The sequence below is a fragment of the Oryx dammah genome, unplaced genomic scaffold (genome assembly GCF_014754425.2).
Source record: "Oryx dammah isolate SB20612 unplaced genomic scaffold, SCBI_Odam_1.1 HiC_scaffold_2, whole genome shotgun sequence".
Classification (NCBI taxonomy): domain Eukaryota; kingdom Metazoa; phylum Chordata; class Mammalia; order Artiodactyla; family Bovidae; genus Oryx; species Oryx dammah.
In genome coordinates, this window is record NW_024070186.1 from 183,306,376 (window position 1) to 183,327,268 (window position 20,893).

At 43.3% G+C, this 20,893-nt stretch overlaps 1 protein-coding gene and 1 pseudogene across 5 annotated transcripts; one reads left to right on the plus strand and one right to left on the minus strand.

Annotated features, from left to right (window-relative positions):
• Positions 1 to 386: 386 nt before the first annotated feature.
• TMEM219 (transmembrane protein 219) lies at positions 387 to 17,078 on the minus strand. Of its 5 annotated transcripts, none has more exons than XM_040259520.1 (6): positions 16,955 to 17,078; positions 15,718 to 15,916; positions 15,435 to 15,624; positions 3,356 to 3,585; positions 1,505 to 1,671; positions 387 to 488 (listed from the first exon to the last, which is right to left on the minus strand). In XM_040259520.1, exons 2-5 carry the CDS (start codon positions 15,880 to 15,882, stop codon positions 1,537 to 1,539), a joined length of 720 nt encoding a protein of 239 aa, XP_040115454.1. In that variant the 5' UTR covers positions 15,883 to 15,916; positions 16,955 to 17,078; the 3' UTR covers positions 387 to 488; positions 1,505 to 1,536. The 5 variants fall into 5 exon arrangements, with proteins under 5 accessions (XP_040115454.1, XP_040115475.1, XP_040115464.1 ...); XM_040259541.1 differs by having other exon boundaries at positions 15,718 to 15,919; positions 16,955 to 17,069; XM_040259530.1 differs by having other exon boundaries at positions 15,718 to 15,919; positions 16,465 to 17,069.
• On the plus strand, positions 8,682 to 9,295 carry LOC120859282 (annotated as a pseudogene).
• Positions 17,079 to 20,893: the final 3,815 nt, after the last annotated feature.

Here is a 20,893-nt window from a genome sequence, read left to right on the forward strand (position 1 = left end):
CTGCGCCTGCGTGCAGGGTAGAGGTTGGGAGGGGTAAGGGAAGACTGCCGCTGGGCGCGGGAAAGGCGGGAAAACGGACTGTCCCGGTTAATAACTATCCAGCCTGGGCGTGGGCTCCCAAGTTCGAGGAAATCTTTGCTCGGAAAACTCAATCTGTCAAATCCCATCAGAAGACTGAGGCCCTTCACAGCACCATGACCTGCACAAGGTCACACTGCATTTATGTCAATCCATTTCCACGACCACACTCAAGAACTGCAGTCATCTATGCCTTAAACCTGTTCCCTAACCTAAAGAGTCAACAAGGAAAAATCCCCCAAACCTCCCTAGCCTTCTTACCCTAAGATTCCCACCTCAATCCAACCCCCAATCAACACCCCGGAAAACACTGAGCAAAAAAGCCTTTTATTTCCTCCCACATTCCAGCTCTCCACTTTTTGTAACATCTCTTCCAACTCAAAATCAAGGCCCAAGAAGTTGATCCACACCTGGAAAGAAAGAAAAAACACAGGGCAGGTCAGAGGGCCCTTGGAGGAAGCTCTGGGCTGGTTGCAGAAATTGAGGAAGGAGCAGAGGAAGTGACAACTAGAGATAAGCACAGGCACTTATTCCAAGTGAGATGGCCTCAGGACCCCAGAACCTGCCAGGAGCCAGAAAGCCTCCCTTTTCCAATCTTCTCAGATCTAAGAAAGGCTGAGAGGGTTTCACCTTTTCCCAACCCAAGTAGGTGGTTGCAGTAGTCAGGCCTAGCCCTAAGCAAGATGAGCAAAGTTGATCGTAAAGGTCCAGATCCTCTGGTTAGTGCTCTTCCCTGGGCCTAGGCTGTTTCCTCTTCTCCCATGGGGACTTCCTAGGGCACAGCAGCCAGCCAAAGCTGAAAATAGTTTAAGAGCTGAGTACACAATAAAATGACTCTCAAATTATATACGAGACTCACCTGAAAAGATGAGTTTTTACAGAATTTTTTACCTTAATGAGCGAGCACACTAACTAGCCAGCCAATATGTCCCACCCTCACTTTGGAAGCTGTGTCCCTCCAAAGATCCTGTTGGCAGAACTTTTTCTAAATGCAATGATGGCTAATGTAAAAGAGAAGGTGCATGTGAAGAACGCCGGCACACAGTATGTGTCTAGTAAACGGGCATCATCAATCCTTTTGAGCAGCTCCAGATGAATTTCACAAAATTTACATCATAAATCGGGCATCAGAATTTCACAAAAAAAAGCGAGACAAATAGGATTTATATCCAGGGCATATCATCAAATTTCAACCCTCTTAATTCACCACTGTTGCCAAAAAGCTTGGACATGAACTACAACTATGAATCTTAAAGTCAGAGTATTAATTGAAAGAAGTCAGTCACAGAAGGATGTGTATGATTCCATCTGTATAGAGTACAGAAATAAGTAAAACCAAACCGTATTGTTTAGGAATGGCTCTGTCTCAGAACTGCCACCCCCACCTCATCCCCTATTCCTACAGGACTGAGTCAAAGAACCTTACCTGAGAACAAGACGGGAACTAGGCCAGGGCCCTCAGAGCCGGGTTCTAGACCAGTGGGACTCCCGGCGCGGATGGAAGCACGCAGCAGTGAGACAGCAGAGGCCACAGAACAGAATCAGGAAGAAGCCCAAAACCAGCAGCCGAGAGCCACACAGAGTCAGCTCCTCCTAGGGGTGGGGACGGGGAGGGGAGGAGGAATGATGGAGAGGGTCTGTGGAGGATCTTCCCTGGGGAAAAAGACATCTTAGACACCCCCAGCCCAAGGGCTATAGAGAGAGCCTTCATGGGGGAAAAGGCTCTCCATATCCAGGGAACAACTAAAGGGAAAATGTTATTTTTATTTATTTTTGGCTGTGCTAGGTCTTTGTGACTGCGTGGGCTTTTCTCCAGTTGCACGGAGTCGGGGCTGCTCTAGCTGTGGCGTGAGGGCTTTTCGTCGAGGTGGCTTCTCCTGCTGTAGAGTATGGGCTCTTGGGCTTGAGGGCTTCAACAGCTGCAGCGCGTGGGCTCAGTAGCTGTGGCACAAGCAGTGTGCTGCTCCATGGCACGTGCAATCCTCCCGGGCCAGGGATCGAACCCGGGTCTCCTGCTTTGGCAGGTGGATTCTTTCCCACTGAGCCACCAGGAAAGCCCTCTATTTTTATACAATTTAACACTTGCTTACTTTCTTGTTCAAACGTTAAATTGAACACTGTAATGACGCCAAGAGACAGGGAAGTTCACTACTGTCTATGTTTTGAAATGTGCAAGCAGGGCCAGGTCTGGAAACCACGATCTCTGGATTCCAAGCTCCCAGGTTATGTTCCTCACCAGGGTCTTTACGAATCTGAGGGAAGTGTATGCAGCAGCCTCCTAACTGTCTCTCTCCTCCACTTAGCCAGTCTTGTCCACCCAGCACCAAGGAATCCTGTAACCTGCAGTTATCAAATCATAGCATCTTAGCCAGGCATCACGGTGCGTCATGACCTGGCCCCTGCATCTCTTTGCCTCTTCCCCTAAGTCATTCCTAAGCCCTCATCATGGAGTGCCCCCAAACACTGAACACCTTTCAATCCCTAGGCCTCTGCTCACGCTAATCCCTTTGCCTGGAATGTGTCTCCCCTCTCCCGAGCCCCCTCTATGGCATTCCTGGCCCAAGTCTTCCTCATTCTCCAAGGATCACCCTGACAGGACAGAAGACTTGGAAGTCAGACACTGCAGGTTGCAATCCTGGCTCTGCCAACTTAACCAGTTGTATGGCCTGGGGCAATTCACTCCCTCTCTGTTTCCTCATCTGTAAAATGGGATAATAACAGCTACCTCAAAAAGCTATTTTAAGATCAAATAAGATAATGAACCTGAAAACACTCTGTACATTATAAACTACTGTAAACAATTCCCTTTTTTAAATGCCAGCTTCTTGGTGAAGCACTCCCCATAAATGTGCAAGTTAAGAGTTAATTGGTCCTCACTCTGTTTGAATAACACTTTGCTCACATCTCTCCCATAGCAATTAGTCCATTCTGCCTTTTATTACAGCTTCTGAACTCCTTTGAGGTGAAGATAATGTTTTATTGTATCTAAAGACAATTGTTAATAGTAATAGCTAACATTGTACTAGGCACTTTACATTCATTCTCATTTATCCTTATTTGTTGGTACTAGGAGATAGTATCATGTTTTCTATTTTACAGATGAGGAAGCTGAGGTTCTGAAAGGCCCACATGCTTGTTCAAGGTCACACAGCCTCTGTGGCAAGATTATAAAGCCTGTGCTTTTCCCCCTTGGTAAAGCTACCTCCAGGGGCCTTCACGACACAGCAGTCAGCATGACAGTTTATGAAAGCCCAACAAAGTTTACCGAGGCTCTTACCGAGGTGAGTAACTTGGTGAGCACAAGACCTTCATGGCTCCAGACACTGACACACTCTTCAGCCATTCTAGGGCTCAGGGTGGCATTTCCTGCTCCCTCCTCTGAGCAGGATATCGGTGGCTGGGTGGAGGGCAGGATTTCTGGAGTAGCACTAAAATACAGGCAGGTTCCTGGGGTCCTTTCTGTGGTCACCCTGGCCGTTACGAGGACCAGCTCTCCTGCAAAAGATCCTATGAGAGGCACAGAGGAGGAGATGTTAAGAAAATTCTGGGAGGTATCCATCTTTAGACATCTATTCATTTCTGTAGGCTTCCTACAGTACCAGGTATTTTGGTATTGATTGTATTCAAGAAAGTCCTTTCATACCATCATTTATGTCACTGAGAAATGAAAATAACTGCATACCAATATAAACAAAAATTAAGTTAGCTCACAATCAATAAAATGGTCATACCAGTTCTCAGAAGGCTGCAGTAAAACTGAGATAGATACACACTGCTGCTATCAATTTGTCTAAACTAGTCTATTTTTCTGAAGAAAACAGTCTTCTACTAGGTACTCAAATCCATTAAAAAGTTCACATCTCATTTCAAATTAGTAGAAAAAGAATGGCCTACTCAGTCAATGGCCCTGGGACAATTTCCATTTGGGAAAAAAGTTAGACTGTTACCTGACACTATAAAGTCCAGATGTAGTAAAGAGCTTTTGTAAATAAACTAAAACAAAACCAAAACCTAAGTAAGTATTAACAGAAAACAGAGAAGAACATTTTCTCATTTTAAAGTGGGAAACAAAGGCATTCCAAAAAAAGACACAAAACTTAAAAGCCTGAGGACAAGAGCAATAAATTTCATAAGAATTAAAGGCTTCCGTACAATGAAAGGTAAGTTTTAAAAAAAGAAGAAAGTAACAGAATGACTGAAAATACCTATGGCATATTTAATTGACAAAGTGTTTACTATCCAGAATGTATAAAGAATTTTAAAAAATCGTAAGATAAATATCTTGAAAGAACTAAAGGATATGAATAGGAAATTTAGAGAACACAGGAAAATGGCCAATAAACCTGTACGAAAATTGCTCAACTTCACTAGCAATCAGGAGAAAGCAAATTAAAACAATCAGGTAATTCCAGGAACTTCCTTCCTGGTTCAGTGGTTAAGAATCTGCCTTTCCAACGCAAAGGATGCGGGTTCAATCCCCAGTCAGGGAATTAAGAGCCCACATGCTGCAGAGCAACTAGGCCTTCACACCAGTATTAGAGTCCTCATGCTGAAACTAAGACCGGAGGTGGCCAAAGAAATTAACTTAAAAATCAGGTAGGTGTGGGAGGGAGCTTCAAAAGGGAGGGGATATATGTATACCTATGGCTGATTCATGTTGAGGTTTGACAGAAAACAGCAAAATTCTGTGAGCAATTTCAGTTCAGTTCAGTTCACTCGCTCAGTCGTGTTGGACCCTTTGCGACCCCATGAATCCCAGCACGCTAGGCCTCCCTGTCCATCACCAACTCCCAGAGTTCACTCAAACTCATGTCCATCAAGTCGGTGATGCCATCCAGCCATCTCAATCGGTCGTCCCCTTCTCCTCCTGCCCCCAATCCCTCCCAGCATCAGGTCTTTTCCAATGAGTCAGCTCTTCACATCAGGTGGCCAAAGTATTGGAGTTTCAGCTTTAGCATCAGTCCTTCCAATGAACACCCAGGACTGATCTCCTTTAAAATCTTCTCCAACACCACAGTTCAAAAGCATCAATTCTTTGGCGCTCAGCCTTCTTCACAGTCCAACTCTCACATCCATATATGACCACTGGAAAAACCATAGCCTTGACTAGATGGACCTTTGTTGGCAAAGTAATGTCTCTGCTTTTGAATATGCTATCTAGGTTGGTCATAACTTTCCTTCCAAGGAGTAAGCGTGTTTTAATTTCATGGCCGCAGTCACCATCTGCAGTGATTTTGGAGCCCAAAAAAATAAAGTCTGACACTGTTTCTACTGTTTCCCCATCTATTTCCCATGAAGTGATGGGACCAGATGCTATGATCTTAGTTTTCTGAATGTTGAGCTTTAAGCCAACTTTTTCACTCTCCTCTTTCACTTTCATCAAGAGGCTTTTTAGTTCCTCTTCACTTGCTGCCATAAGGGTGGTGTCATCTGCATATCTGAGGTTATTGATATTTTTCCCAGCAAGCTTGATTCCAGCTTGTGCTTCTTCCAGTCCAGCGTTTCTCATGATATACTCTGCATATAAGTTAAATAAGCAGGGTGACAATATACAGCCTTGACGTACTCCTTTTCCTATTTGGAACCAGTCTGTTGTTCCATGTCCAGTTCTAACTGTTGCTTCCTGACCTGCATATAGGTTTCTCAAGAGGCAGGTCAGGTGGTCCGGTATTCCCATCTCTTTCAGAATTGTCCACAGTTTATTGTGATCCACAGAGGCGAAGGCTTTGGCATAGTCAATAAAGCAGAAATAGATGTTTTTCTGGAACTCTCTTGGTTTTTCGATGATCCAGCGGATGTTGGCAATTTGATCTCTGGTTCCTCTGCCTTTTCTAAAACCAGCTTGAATATCAGGAAGTTCACGGTTCACGTATTGCTGAAGCCTGGTTTGGAGAATTTTGAGCATTACTTTACTAATGTGTAAGACGAGTACAATTGTGTGGTAGTTTGAGCATTCTTTGGCATTGCCTTTCTTTGAGGCTGGAAAGAAAACTGACCTTTTCTAGTCCTGTGGCCACTGCTGAGTTTTCCAACTTGCTGGCATATTGAGTGTAGCACTTTCACAGCATCATCTTTCAGGATTTGAAATAGCTCCACTGGAATTCCATCACTTCCACTAGCTTTGTTCATAGTGATGCTTTCTAAGGCCCACTTGACTTCACATTTCAGGATGTCTGGCTCTAGGCGAATGACCACACCATCGTGATTATCTTGGTCGTGAAGATCTTTTTTGTACAGTTCTCCTGTATATTCTTGCCACCTCTTCTTAACATCTGCTTCTGTTAGGTCTGTACCATTTCTGTCCTTTATCGAACCCATCTTTGCATGTAATGTTCCCTTGGTATCTCTAATTTTCTTGAAGAGATCTCTAGTCTTTCCCATTATGTTTGTTTTCCTCTATTTCTTTGCATTGATCACCGAGGAAGGCTTTCTTACCTCTCCTTGCTATTCTTTGCCTCTGCATTCAGATGCTTTTATCTTTCCTCTTCTTTGCTTTTCGCTTCTCTTCTTTTCACAGGTATTTGTAAGGCCTCCTCAGCCATTTTGCTTTTTTCTATTTCTTTTCCATGGGGATGGTCTTGATCCCTGTCGCCTGTACAATATGACGAACCTCCATCCATAGTTCATCAGGCACTCTATCTATCAGATCTAGGCCCTTAAATCTATTTCTCACTTCCACTGTATAATCATAAGGGATTTGATTTAGGTCATACCTGAACGGTCTAGTGGTTTTCCCTACTTTCTTCAATTTCAATCTGAATTTGGCAATGAAGAGTTCATGATCTGAGCCACAGTCAGCTCCTGGTCTTGTTTTTGCTGACTGTATAGAACTTCTCCATCTTTGGCTGCAAAGAATATAATCAATCTGATTTCGCTGTTGACCATCTGGTGATGTCCACGTGTAGAGCCCTCTCTTGTGCTGTTGGAGGAGAGTTTGCTATAACTAGTGCATTCTCTTGGCAAAACTCTATTAGCCTTTGCCACACTTCATTCTGTACTCCAAGGCCAATTTTGCCTATTATTCCAGGTGTTTCTTGACTTCTACTTTTGCATTCCAGTCCCCTGTAATGAAAAGGACATCTTTTTGGGGTGTTAGTTCTAAAAGGTCTTGTAGGTCTTCATAGAACCATTCAACTTCAGCTTCTTCAGAGTTACTGGTTGGGGCATAGGCTTGGATTACCGTGATATTGAATGGTTTGTCTTGGAAACGAACATAGATCATTCTGTCGATTTTGAGATTGCATCCAAGTACTGCATTTCAGACTCTTTTGTTGACCATGATGGCTACTCCATTTCTTCTAAGGGATTCCTGCCCACAACAGTAGATATAATAGGTCATCTGAGTTAAGTTCACCCATTCCAGTCCATTTTAGTTTGCTGATTCCTAGAATGTCGATGTTCACTCTTGCCATCTCCTGGTTGACCACTTCCAATTTGCCTTGATTCATGGACCTGACATTCCAGGTTCCTATGCAATACTGCTCCTTACAGCATCGGAGCTTGCTTCTATCACCAGTCACATCCACAACTGGGTACTGTTTTTGCTTTGGCTCCATCCCTTCATTCTTTCTGGAGTTATTTCTCCATTGATCTCCAGTAGCATACTGGGCACCTACCAACCCCGGGGAGTTCCTCTTTCAGTATCCTATCAGTGTAAGCAATTATCCTTCAATAAAAAATTAATTAATTAATTTAAAAAGTCATGTAGAAGGAAATGGCAACCAACTTCAGTATTCTTGCCTGGAAAATTCCATGGACAGAGGAGCCTGGTGGGCTACAGTCCATGGGGTCACAAAAACAAAACAGTCACTAACACAACTTAGTGACTAAACAACAACAAAAGTCAAAGTTAAGACTCTTTCCTCTGTCTGCTACTGAGTCCAGCCAATGAGTTTCTAATTTTGGTTGTTGTGATTTTCAATTCTAAAATTTGCATTTACATCTTTATGTTCCCTCTTTACAGACTATTTTTAGCATTTAAGAGTGTTGTTGATTGAGCATTTTTATAATGGCTGACTTAAAACCTCTGTCAAATAATTCTGTCATCTGCATTCTATTTTGACATCTATTGATCATTCTTTCCTGTGCCAGTTGAAATTTTTGTGTTCCTTATATGCTGAATAATTTTGGTTGTATCATGACATTTTAAGGATTATTTTATAAGATTCTGAACATAATCTTATTTAAACTCTATGGAGAATGTTGCTATTTTTGTTTCAGCAGGCAATGGGACTGTTGGGGTTCAGGGTAAAAAAATTTCAACCTTGGGCTCTGTTTTCAATGTCAGATTGAGGCAAGCGATAGATGTGCCCATCCCCACTGGGTGAACAATTGGGAGTTCATTCCCTGTGGTCAGAAACTCCAAAATATTAATAGCAGGACAATCAAGAGAGGCTAGGCCCTATCCAGATTAAGAGACCACATATTCCTCATTCTCTAAGTCAAGGAGACCTTCCTGTCTAGAAAACTCCTTGGAGGTCAAAAAGGGAGTGATGCTAAACTACCCACAGGCATTTTCGCTGGAATCCACCTTGGCTTAGAGATGCGTGAGCATACGTGGGAGGATCCTGTGATATACAAAATACAGACTCAGGCAGATCAAAATGACTGGCCAGTGGCTAGCCCAGGTCGCCAGGGGCCGAGGGCTCCAGCCAGCACGCGGGGATGAGCAGGTCCCTGGGCCAGCGGCAGCAGCTCTGCTCCACTGTGGGCATGGTGCAGGCACTGGCCTGCGGATCCTGGGCATGCGGGGCAGAACGCTTGGGCAGCAACAGCTCTTGGGAACACCTGGACGCATTGGTGAAGAAGGACAAGGTGGTGTTCTCCCTCAAGAGGACGCCAGAGCAGCCCAGTGCGGCTTCAGCCACGCCGTGCTGCAGTTTCTGCAGCTCCCTGGTGTCCGTGACTACCTGGCCTACAACATGCTAGATGACCGCCAGCTCCGGCAAGGCATTAAAGACTCCTCCACTATCCTGCAAGTGCACCTCGACGGCGAGCCCGTGGGGGGCTGTGACAATGCAGCCAACAGTGACCCGATAGAACTGAGAAGCTGGAGATCTGCTCCGCCCTCTTAGACGAAACAAAAGACCAGGACTCAAGAGGGGGGGCAGCCCGGGCGAGGAGCCGCTGGTGTCAAGAGCCTCACCACCCGAGAAGCCTTACCCATTCGGTTCCCACTCTTCAGATGACTGCTTGCACTGCTTCCTCCAGTTTGTAAGAAGCTGGGTGATTTTAGCCTGCCTGGTGTTTGGGCAAGGAATATCCCATCATGAACATAATCGTAACCACTGCGTTGTCATAATCAATGTTATTTTATGATGTTGTAAACAAAATTCCTTCTTGTGTTGTCCTTTGCTCTTTGCCTGATTCAGGAGTAAACCTAGGAGCTTTTGAATCATTGTTAACACGGGCCCTCCGCAAATATGTCAGTCTGCAAAGATAATATAACCCCCCTCCCCAGTTTTTTGTAACTTGCTCTGCTAAGAAAAATGATGGACAAGGAAGAAAATAAGACAACCGGGTTTTTAGTTTTTTTAAAAATAAACTGCCGACCCAAGAAAAAAAAGACTGGCCAGAGGAAACCCAAAAGAAATGCCCCACACAAGTGATTTAAACTACCATAAGGGTATGACTCTCTCTGAGTTTGCCCATGTGCCTATCCACACATACTGTATTCTTTTTTCCTAATAAACACTTTACTTGTTTCACTAAAAAAATAAAATAAAAATCAGGTAGTTCCTTGGACCATTAAATTGGTAAAAATTAAAAGGAGTGATAATAACAAGAGTTGTTGAAATGTGGAGAAATGGGCACTCTTCACTGGTGACATTTTTAGAGGACAATTTGGATGTTTCTGTTGCAATTTTAAATGGAGACAGAGAAGGACTGAGAGGATGCCCAGCAAACTGTGGACTCTGCAGGGGAGGTAAGGAAGAGTTTTACATTTGCTCTGTACCTTTCTATGTAATCTGATTCCACAACAAAATGAATTTGCATATTTAAAAAAATGTCCATACTTTGACTCAGTAATACCACTCGTAGAAACTAATCCTACGAAAAGGATTCAAAAGAAAAATGCAAAGTATATGAAGTGTTTATTGTAATTTCATGAAAAATATAAAAAAATAGAAAACAAAAATGTTTATCAATAGAGAAAGCATTAACAAAGGTTGGTCTAACCAATTAACAGATCAATTTATATCCATTAAAATAGTGTTCTGGCCATTCAGTAATATAGAAAACATGATGTCATAAAGTGAAAAAAAAATACAAACCAGTATATACATCATAATTGCAACTGAGAAACATATTTGTGAAATTTATAAGAAAATTCCCCTTTCTTCTACATTCCCCAAATCAAATCTCTCACCAAATCCTATCCATCTCACACTTCTATCAACTCTCAAATCAGTCCCCCTCTTTCACACCACCATCTTAGCTCAGTTCTTCGTATCATCTTTTTTGGGGGGGCTGCGCTACACTGCAAATGGGATCTCAGTACCCTGACCAGGGAAGGAATCCATGCCCCTGCCTTAGAAGAGTGCAGTCTTAACCACTGGTTCCCTAGGGAAGTCCTTATCATCTTTTTATCACAATCACTTTCTAACTGGTCTTCATGCACTTTGACCCATTCCTTCCAGGCAGTCAGCCAACAGAGTATGATCTTTTAAAAAGAACAAAAGAACAAAATTCTACTATCTTTCTGATTAAACTCATTGAGTAAGCCAAATATACTAGTTAAAAGTTCAACTACCTTGGCTTGGCACAAGGGACTCTTCATGAAATTCTGCCTGCTGCTTCAGATCCATTTCCTGCCACTCATCAATACTCCTTTCCCTGCAACAAACCGAACCCCTGGAAGTTCCTAAATGTGCCATCGTAATCCCTGTCTGCCTGCTTTTGCATATGCTCTTCCTTCTGGCTGGAATGGGTCTTCCCAGGTGGCTCAGCAGTGAAGAATCTGCCTGCCAATGCAGGAGATGCAAGAGACACGGGTTCGATCCCTAAGTCGCGAAGATCCCGTGGAGGAGGAAATGGCAAGCCACTTCAATATTCTTGCCTGGAGAATCCCATGGACAGAGGAGCCTGGTGGACTACAGTCTACAGTGTCACAAAGAACTGGACACAACAGCAACCGTGCCCACGTGCACGCACTGGCCAAAAGGGCACATTCTGAAGCCTCCCTTGAGCCTCAGTTCAGTCCCTGCCTATATCCTTGGAAAGGCCTGTCTTCACTATCCCTGCTTGACAGACTTATGATACTCTCGCTGTACCCTGTGTTCCACTGCACATGCTGAAAGGTATTTACTTCTGTTCACATCTGTATCCTTGCTAGATTGTGAGTGATTTGAGGTGAGGATCCATATCTTACAGACAATGCTCTATTCCCCATGCTTCGTACATAGTAGGTGTTCAATAATTACTGCTTAGATGATGCAATCATATGTGATTACTTTTTACTTGGTCCAAAACAATCTTGAATGTTACAACTTTGTTTCTAACCATGCAGAAGCAGAAACTGACAAGCTGATCCTAAAAATAATATGAAAATCCAAGGGATCTGCAATAGCCAAAACAATCTTTAAAAAAAAAAAAAAGAACAAAGCTGGAGAGTTCGCATTTTCTCCCATCCAAGTATTAACCAGGCTCGACCCTGCTTAGCTTCTGAGTTAGGGTGGTACAGCCGTAGATGAGAATTCACATTTTCTGATTTCAAAACTTACTACAAAGCTACAGTGATCAAAACAGTGTGGTACTAGCATAAGTAGAGACATAGATCAATGGAACAGAACTGAGAATCCAGAAATAAACCCATATGTCTGTGGTCAATTGCTTTCAGTAAGAGTGCCAAGGTTATTCAATGAGGAAAGAATAGTCTTCTCAACAAAATATGCCAGGTCAACTGAATAGTACCTGCAAATGAATAAAGTTGGACCCTATCCTCACACCATACACAGAAAAATTTAACTCAAAATTGATCACAGATCTAAATGTAAGAGCTAAAAATACAAAATTCTTACAAGAAAACAATAGTAGTAACCAGCCATGAAATTAAAAGACACTTACTCCTTGGAAGGAAAGTTATGACCAACCTAGATAGCATATTCAAAAGCAGAGACATTACTTTGCCAACAAAGGTCCGTCTAGTCAAGGCCATGGTTTTTCCAGTGGTCATGTATGGATGTGAGAGTTGGACTGTGAAGAAAGCTCAGCACCGAAGAATTGATGCTTTTGAACTGTGGTGTTGGAGAAGACTCTTAAGAGTCCCTTAGACTGCAAGGAGATCCAACCAGTCCATTCTGAAGGAGATCAGCCCTGGGATTTCTTTGGAAGGAATGATGCTAAAGCTGAAACTCCAGTACTTTGGCCACCTCATGCAAAGAGCTGACTCATTGGAAAACTGGGAGCGATTGAGGGCAGGAGGAGAAGGAGACGACAGAGGATGAGATGGCTGGATGGCATCACCAACTTGATGGATTTAAGTTTGAGCGAACTTTGGGAGTTGGTGATGGACAGGGAGGCCTGGCGTGCTGTGATTCATGGGGTCGCAAGGAGTCGGACATGACTGAGCGACTGAACTGAACTGAACTGAACCGAACCTATATTTAGTGACCATGGGTTAGGCACAGTCTTGTCAGATATAATGCTAAAATCACAAGCAGTAACAACAACAAAAATAGAAACTGGACCTCATCTAAATGAAAACTTTCATGCTTCCAAGCATACCATTAACAAGGTGAAAGACAACCCAGAGATGGGAGAGAAAATTTGCAAATCATACATCAGATAAGAACCCTGTATAAGTTATCCAATTTTTAAAATGAACAAAGACTCTGAATATACATTTCTCTGAAGAAGATACACAAATGGCCAATAAGCATATAAAAAAATATTCAATATCATCAGTCATTAAGAAAATGCAAATCAAATGATGCAACTGATAAGGGCTTAATTTCCAAAACATACAAACAGCTCATACAACTCAAACAAACAAACAAAAAAACCCAACACAATCAAAAAATGGGCAGAAGAACTAAACAGCCGTTTGTCCAATGAAGACATAGATATGGCCAATAGGCACACGAAAAGATGTTCATCATCGCTAATTATTAGAAAAATGCAAATCAAAACTACCGACAAGGTACCACTTCACACTGGTCAGAATGACCATCATCAAAAAGTCTAAAAATAACAAATCCTGGCAGAGGTGTGGAGAAAAGGGAACCCTCTTACGCTGTTGGTAGGAATGTAAACTAGTGCAGCCTCTACAGAAAACAGTATGAAAAATTTCAAATAGAGTTGCCATATGATCCAGCAATCCCACTCCTGGGCATATATCCAGACAAAACTACAATTCAAGAAGACACATGCACCCCACAACAGCCAAGACCTAGAAACCACCTAAATACTACTCAGCCATAAAAAGAATGAAATAATGCCGTTTGCAGCAACATGGATGGACCTAGAGATGATCACACCAAGTGAAGTCAAGCAGAAAGAGAAAGACAAATGCCATACAATATCATTTATACGCAGAATCTAAAATACAACACAAATGAACATATCTACGAAACAGACTCACAAACATAGAGAACAGACTTGTGTTTGCCAAGGGAAAGTGGGGGCGGGGGGGTTGAGAGTCTGGGGTTAGCCAACGCAAACTATTATATATGGGATGTATAAACAACAAGGTCCTACTGTATAGCACAGGACACTATACTCAACATTCTGTGATAAACCATAATGGAAAAGAATATGAAAAAGAATATATATATGTATAACTGAATCACTTTGATGTACAGAATACATTAACACAACACTGTAAATCAACTGTACTTCAATAAAAAAAGAAAACGCAAAACAGAAACGTAATTAGATATCACTTCACCCTGACTAGGATGGCTATAGTCAAAAAACAGGCAATAACCAGTGTTGGTGAGAATGTGAAGAAATTAGAACTCTTATATACTGCTGGAAGGAATATAAAATGGTACAGTCATTTCGGAAAACAGTCTAGCAGTTCCTTAAACACAGAGTTACTATATGACCCAGAAACTCCATTTCTAGGTATATACTCAAAAGAAATGAAAACATAGAATAATGCAATAACTTTTACATTAGTGTTTACAGCAGCATCATTCATAATAGGTAAGAAGTGGAAACAATTCAAATGTCAATCAACTGATGAATGGATAAATAAAATGTGGAATATGCATATACTGAATGCCTTTCAGCAGTAAAAAGAAATGAAGTACTAACATATCATACAATATGGATGAACCTTGAAAACATTATGCTAAGTAAAAGAAGCCAATCACAAAAGACAACATATTATATGAAATGTCCAGAAAAGGTATATCTTCAGAGATAAAAAGTGTTACTGGTTGCCTAGGGCTGGAAGGTTACGAGAAAAAGGGAAGTACATGCTAATGGGGACAGGATTTCTTCGTCAGGCAATGAAAATGTTCTAGAATGGACAGTGGTGACAGTTGCACATTTTTTTAATATAAAAAAAGCCATTTACTTGTACATTTTAAATAGGTGTACTTTATGGTTAATCTTTTATATTTATATATTTTACATAAAAAGACAGGAAAAAATGTTCCAAGTCTGTATATATCATATACATTCCTTTACTCTTGCTCTCTGATCACACACACGTACACCTGAAAATATAAAGACCTACTCTCACCTGGCAATATATGTATATGTGTGCCTCCCTACACATATACATATTGACTCCATGGAGAATCTTAGAACAATAGTGTTGGAAAGGACCAGAGAAGTCTAAGAGTTCCACTTTTCTGTCCTCCTCCTTCATTTCCACAGTCTTTAGAGAAGGAACTTGAGGCCAAATCTCCCCCAGGAATTAATGGCACCCCCAACTCACTCTCACTCATCATTTTCCCAGAAGACTTAAGCCATTTGGGAATGGAAGATGTCTAATTTTTCTGTATACTTCATAGCACACAGAGCTGTATCAGGCACTAAAGACACTAGGTTAAATAAATAGAACATGCTTCTCTGATATCCCCAAGGAAAAAAGAAGGTGCCTCTAACAGAAGCCCCAAGGGGTGAAGAGGATTGAGAAAGAACTTTAGCTCAAATCTTGCCAATTTCATCACACCTCCAAGGATAGAATCAAAGAATCCTCAAAGCTGGAAGGGGACAGAGAAAACATTTATCGAGAATCTACACAGTGGGCACTGTGTTCACTGAAAATATCTAGTCTTATTATAGCAGAAGTGATTAAGGCCCAGAGATGTGGCCAAAGTCACCAGGATGGTGAGGTCAGAGGCAGGGCCCCACCCCTGAGTGTTCTGATATCCAACCCCACAATTCCTCCTTGGTCTCACCTTTCAATCCCATCCGACTACCCTGGACCTGGGCTTGGAATGTCTGGGTCTTGTTCCTGTCTGGACCATCTCCGAAGTTCAAGGTGGTCAGTAAGCCCACGATATGAGACCCACGCCTTTTCCCTGTGACTGTCCCATTCACGGGGCACAGGGTCAGCTGGCCAAAAGATCTCAAGAAGGAGACCCAGTCCTGTGTGCAAAAAGAAGGTGAGGAGAGGTGAGAGGAGATTAGCAGCAAGAAGTGGCCTGCAGGGGATGGATGAGCAGGAGAGTAAGTACTCACCTGGGGGATGTCAGGGCTGCGCAGGTCAGTTCTGTGGGTGAGGAGGAAGCCACCAAGACCCAGGCCAGAAAGGCCAAGAAGCAGCAGGATCAAAGTGGCACAGACCAGAGGTGGGTGGTGGGCCAGGCAGAAATGCAGGTAGTGCCCTGCCTGGCAGCTGCCCATGGGGAGCAGAGGGGTCTGAGCCTCCGGGAAGAGCCTGCTGGAGGAGAGGAAGGGAGAACTGGACAAGAGCCTGCCAGTAAGAAGGCACTTACCCATTTCATTCAAAGAGAAGTTAAAGCATCAGGAAGACAAGGGACTTGTCCAAGGCCACACAGCCAGTCAATGTGGCAGAGCCAGGACAGGAATCCGAGGCTCCTAACTCTGAGTGTTTATCTCCATGCACCACTCAATAAATGTTTGCTGAGTTTCATTTCTGAAGTAATCAAGGCGGAAGCAGAGCAGAGTACGCTGTGCTGGAAAAAGGAACTCAGAAAGGAGAATTCTCCAGGAGAGAAATTCAGGAAGCAGCTGTTCTGGGGCCACGGTTTGGCCAGGGTTCCAGTTGAGAGTCCAGACAAGTAAGCGCTGGACGAAAAAAACTCCACTTTGGAGCTAAACTCAACTGAAATCCTCCTCTGCCACTCACTGGCTCAAGGAGACAAATCAGCGAACCTGTATGAGTTTAAGAAATCTGTGAAATGGGAGTTCTAGGAACATCAAATAGTGAGGACTAAATGGGGCAGATAAAAGTTGCCCTAGTACCTGGCCTTGCAAGAATTGAACAAACGTTCATTTCCTTTCTATTTCTCTGGGTCATATGGATCTTCAAAACCAGGTGGGACAAGGCAAAAATAACTACGGGGAAAATTGAGGTTCGGGCACTTTACCAAAGGAGTGAAAGGGCCAAAGTCTGAAACCCGGCTCCCCTTCCAAGTGGAGTGCTCTTTCCCTGGCGAGAAGCGACAGCCTGATTAAAAGGAACATCTGGAAGGTGAGATAAACAGATGGGCTGGGGGAGAAGGAGGGCTCCAGAGAAATGCAGGTGTCACTAAGGCTCAGCCCCGGCCCTGTTTCCCGTCCTGGCACATCTGGAAGGACGGAAAAGGCAGAAAGGGGGAGGGCAGAGCCAGAGGTCGGCGGCTGGTAGTGCCCCTAGGCCTCCCCTCCCCCGCCAAGCCCCTCCTGCAGAGACTCAACACCCGCATCCCTTCCCGCTCTAGCAGCGTTGGATCTGCCCGCCGCTCGCTCTCACCGCTCGCAGCCGGGCGGAGGCCGGCGCCCCCCGCGACGTCACGCGTGGAGTCGCGAAGGGGCGGGGTCCGTGCTCCCACCCCGCCGCCCCACCCGGCCTCGGCGGGATTCGCATGCGCAGTGCTCCTGCGAGCGCGCCTCGCCCCTCCCGGTCGGTGTGGGGGCGTACCAAGAGAACATCCAATGCAGGGGCAAAGAAAAAGAAAGAACGCCACGAGAGGTGAGTAAAAGGGAGAGAGGCATCGGAGCTAATCCTAGAGGCATTTTTAAAGAGTAATCTCTCCATCCGGAGGTATCATGGGGGCATTTCAATGAGAATCTCGTCGCAGGCAATTTTCTTTTGCTCGTCTCCCACCCGTGCCAATAGCACAGCCCAGCCGCGCCCTAGTTCCGGGTAAAGACTTGGGCTCCGCCCGGGGGCGGGGCTCCGGTCCCGGGACTCTTCCGGGCCGGAGTTGGAGCACACTTTTTTCTGCAATTTAGTAGTGTCTAATGGCACCCCACGCCAGTACTCTTGCCTGGAAAATCCCATGGACGGAGGAGCCTGGTGGGCTGCAGTCCATGGGGTCGCGAAGAGTCGGACGCAACTGAGCGACTTCACTTTCACTTTCATGCATTGGAGAAGGAAATGGCAAACCACTCCAGTGTTCTTGCCTGGAGAATCCCAGGGACGGGGGAGCCTGGGAGGCTGCCGTCTATGGGGTCGCACAGAGTCGGACACGACTAAAGCGACTTAGCAGCAGCAGTGTCTACACCTCAGGCTTGGTCCATGGCTTTTAGTGACCCCTTGATGCATCGGATCCTACAGCTGCAAGGCTGCTCAATAGAGACCATCTGCTTTCACTTCTGCTCGCATTTTAGAGATGAGAACAGGAGGTCCATCTTAACTTGACAGGACACATGGAACCAGTAACTTTGGGTTCAAATCTTGACTCTGTCCCTGCCCCTACATAAAACATAACCGTGCTCTTCTGGGGACTGAGTTTACTTCTCTGTTAAAGGGGATCATCTTATCTGTCTCACCGTTTAAATGGGAAGATTAAGAGAGAAAGTGTGGGAAAACGTGTGCCCACTGAGCACATAACAAGCACTGGACAAATACTGTATGAAACAGAATCTGAGTATTCAACTCTGCTGAAGTGAAGTGAAGTGAAGCTCAGTCGTGTCTGACTCTTTGCGACCCCATGGACTGTAGCCCACCAGGCTCCTCCGTCCATGGGATTCTCCAGGCAAGAATACTGGAGTGGGTTGCCATTTCCTTCAGGGATCGAACCCAGGTCTCCCATATTAGAGGCAGACGCTTTAACCTCTGAGCCACCAGGGAAGCCTCTTCCTTATAGACTATGTCCTTTCTGTACCACCACCCCCAAAAGTTTATAGCTCAAAATCCTCTCGTATATGTTGTTTAGTCCTTAAGCCATGTCCAACTCTTTTGCAACCCCATGGACTGTAGCCTGCTAGGTTCTTTTTGTCTATAGGATTTCCTAGGCAACCAGTACTGGGGTGGGTTGCCATTTCCTTCTCCACAGGATCTCCCTCCCCCAACTCGGATCCAACCCTCATCTCCTGCATTGGCAGGTGGATTCTTTACACTGAGCCACCAGGGAAGCCCCTCATATATATAGTCAAGTGATGTTCAACAAGGTGCCAAGACCATTCAGTGGAGAAAAGCCTGTCTTTCCAACAAATGGTTTTAGGAAAACTGGATATCCACATGCAAAAGAAGGAAATTAAACTCATACTTCACACCCTATGCAAAATTAAAAATGCATGAAAGAACTAAATGTAAAAGATGAAACTATACAAATGTTGAAGAAAACATAAGGGGAAAACTTCATGATACTAGATTTGGCAATGATTTCTTCAATATGACACTAAAAGCACAGACAACAAGAGAAAAGGACAGGAAAATTAGACTATATCAAAGTTTAAAACTTCTGTGCATCAAAAGGCACAATCAACAGAGTGAAAAGGCAGTCCATGGAATGGGAGGAAATATTTTCAAATCATGAATCTGCCAAGGAGTTAATATCTAAAGTATATAAAAAACTTCTACAACTCAACAATAGCAAAACCAGCTTGATTTTAAAAGTGACTTAAATAGATATTCCTCCAAAGAAGATATGTAAAATGAAAACACATGAGAAGATGCTTAATATCACTAAGCACTAGGGAAATGCAAATCAAAATCACAATTAGATACCACTTCATAGCTATCAGGATGGCCACTCAAAAAAAAAAAAAAGAATATAACAAAGGTTGACAAGGCTGAAGAAAGTGGAACCCTTATGCATTGTGGGTGAGGATGTAAAATGGTACAGCTACTATGGAAAACAGACCAGTGTACCTTTCAAAAATTTTAAATAGAATCACCACATTATCAAGCAATTTCACTTTTGGGCATATATCCCCCAAAACGGAAAGGTCTCAAAAAGATATATAAGTACCATGTTCATAGCAGCATTACTCAAAAGAGATAAGAGGTGGAAACAACTCAGTGTGTCCATCGACAGATGAATGGATAAAAAACAAATGGTATGCCATACAATAGAATATTATTCAGCCTTTAAAAAGGGCATTCTGACACATGCTACAACATGGATGAATTTTGAGGATGTTATGCTAAGTGAAATAAGTGAGTCGCAAAAAGACAAATATTGTATGATTCCTCTTATATATAAGATATTTAATACAATAAGTAGTCAAATTCATAGAGACAGAAAATAAAGAGGCAGGAGAGAGGAGAATGGGGAGTTACTGTTTGATGGGTTCAGAGTTTGAGTTTTCCAAGATAAAAAGTGTTCTGGAGACAGATGGTGGTAATAGTTACACAACAAAGTAAATGTACTTAACACTACTGAACTATATAATTAAAAATGATTAAGATAGTAAATGATGTGAATGATTAAGTAAATGATTAAGAAACCTGGGGAGGATTTATGGCCCAGTCTCCTAGGGTATTAGTGGGTGTTTTTTAAATGCCGTTGATTGTTGCAATTCCAAGTATAGGAAGTATTTTCTTCTCAAAGGAAAAAATAAGTGTGGCTGTCAGAATTTTAGATTCTAGGAATTGGAAGGCACTTAATAACTGAACAATGGGCTTCCCTGGTGGCTCAGATGGTAAAGAATCTTCAATAAGGGAGACCCAGGTTCAATCCCTGGGTCAGGAAGATCATTTGCAGAAAGGAATGGCAACCTACTCCAGTATTGCCTGGAAAATTCCATGGACAGAGAAGCCTGGCAGGCTACATCCACGGGGTCACAAAAGAGTTGGACATGACTGAACGACTAACACTTTAATAACTGAACAGTTCAACAATACCACCACCCTCCTTTATTTTCTAAAGGGGCTAAAATTGATGTCTGGAGAAATTAAGGGACTTACTTGTCCCAAGTCTTCCAGCCAGTTGAGCCTCAGCTAGAACTAGAGCCCACATGTCCCAACACTGAATCCAGTCCTTTCTCACTAAATCCTTTCTCAGTTCTGCCAAGAGCTCTCTCCTGAAAACCTACAAAAGTCTCTGCACATTCACTCATAGTCATGTCCAGCCTAGTGTGGGCCAACTAGGTAGACTTTCCCTAGTCTTGATCTAGTCTCCCTACCTGCACCTCAGCTCCTAGAGTACCATGTTCTCACAAGCCCCAGGTCTTTTCATAGTTTGAGCACATGTTATTTGCTCAGTAAATATTTATTGATGAATTTACTAAAAACAGCTCCATACAGCCCAGTTTCCCCAAGAACTCACTGATTTTCAGTCTCATTTTATGGTTGGGAGCATGTCTACCCAGGCTTGAATGTTTGTGAAATTTAGGTTAAAATGCAAAAGAAAGTTTATTCTGTCAACAATCATTTTTTTTTAAACACCTGCCATGGTTCAGGTCCAAAATTAATATCCACATAGCAAAAATTTTGTTAATGCTTTGACTTAATGACAAGTCT

Bases quoted from the DNA above. Each gene is read 5' to 3' on its own strand.
- TMEM219 (XM_040259512.1), bottom strand. From the start codon at position 15,978: ATGGGTAAGTGCCTTCTTACTGGCAGGCTCTTGTCCAGTTCTCCCTTC. The intron at 3,586-15,434 runs GTGAGACCAAGG...TGCCTCTCATAG, and splicing joins TAGTCGGATGGGATTGAAAG to GATCTTTTGCAGGAGAGCTG. The intron at 1,672-3,355 runs GTAAGAGCCTCG...CCCCACCCCTAG, and splicing joins TCACCAAGTTACTCACCTCG to GAGGAGCTGACTCTGTGTGG.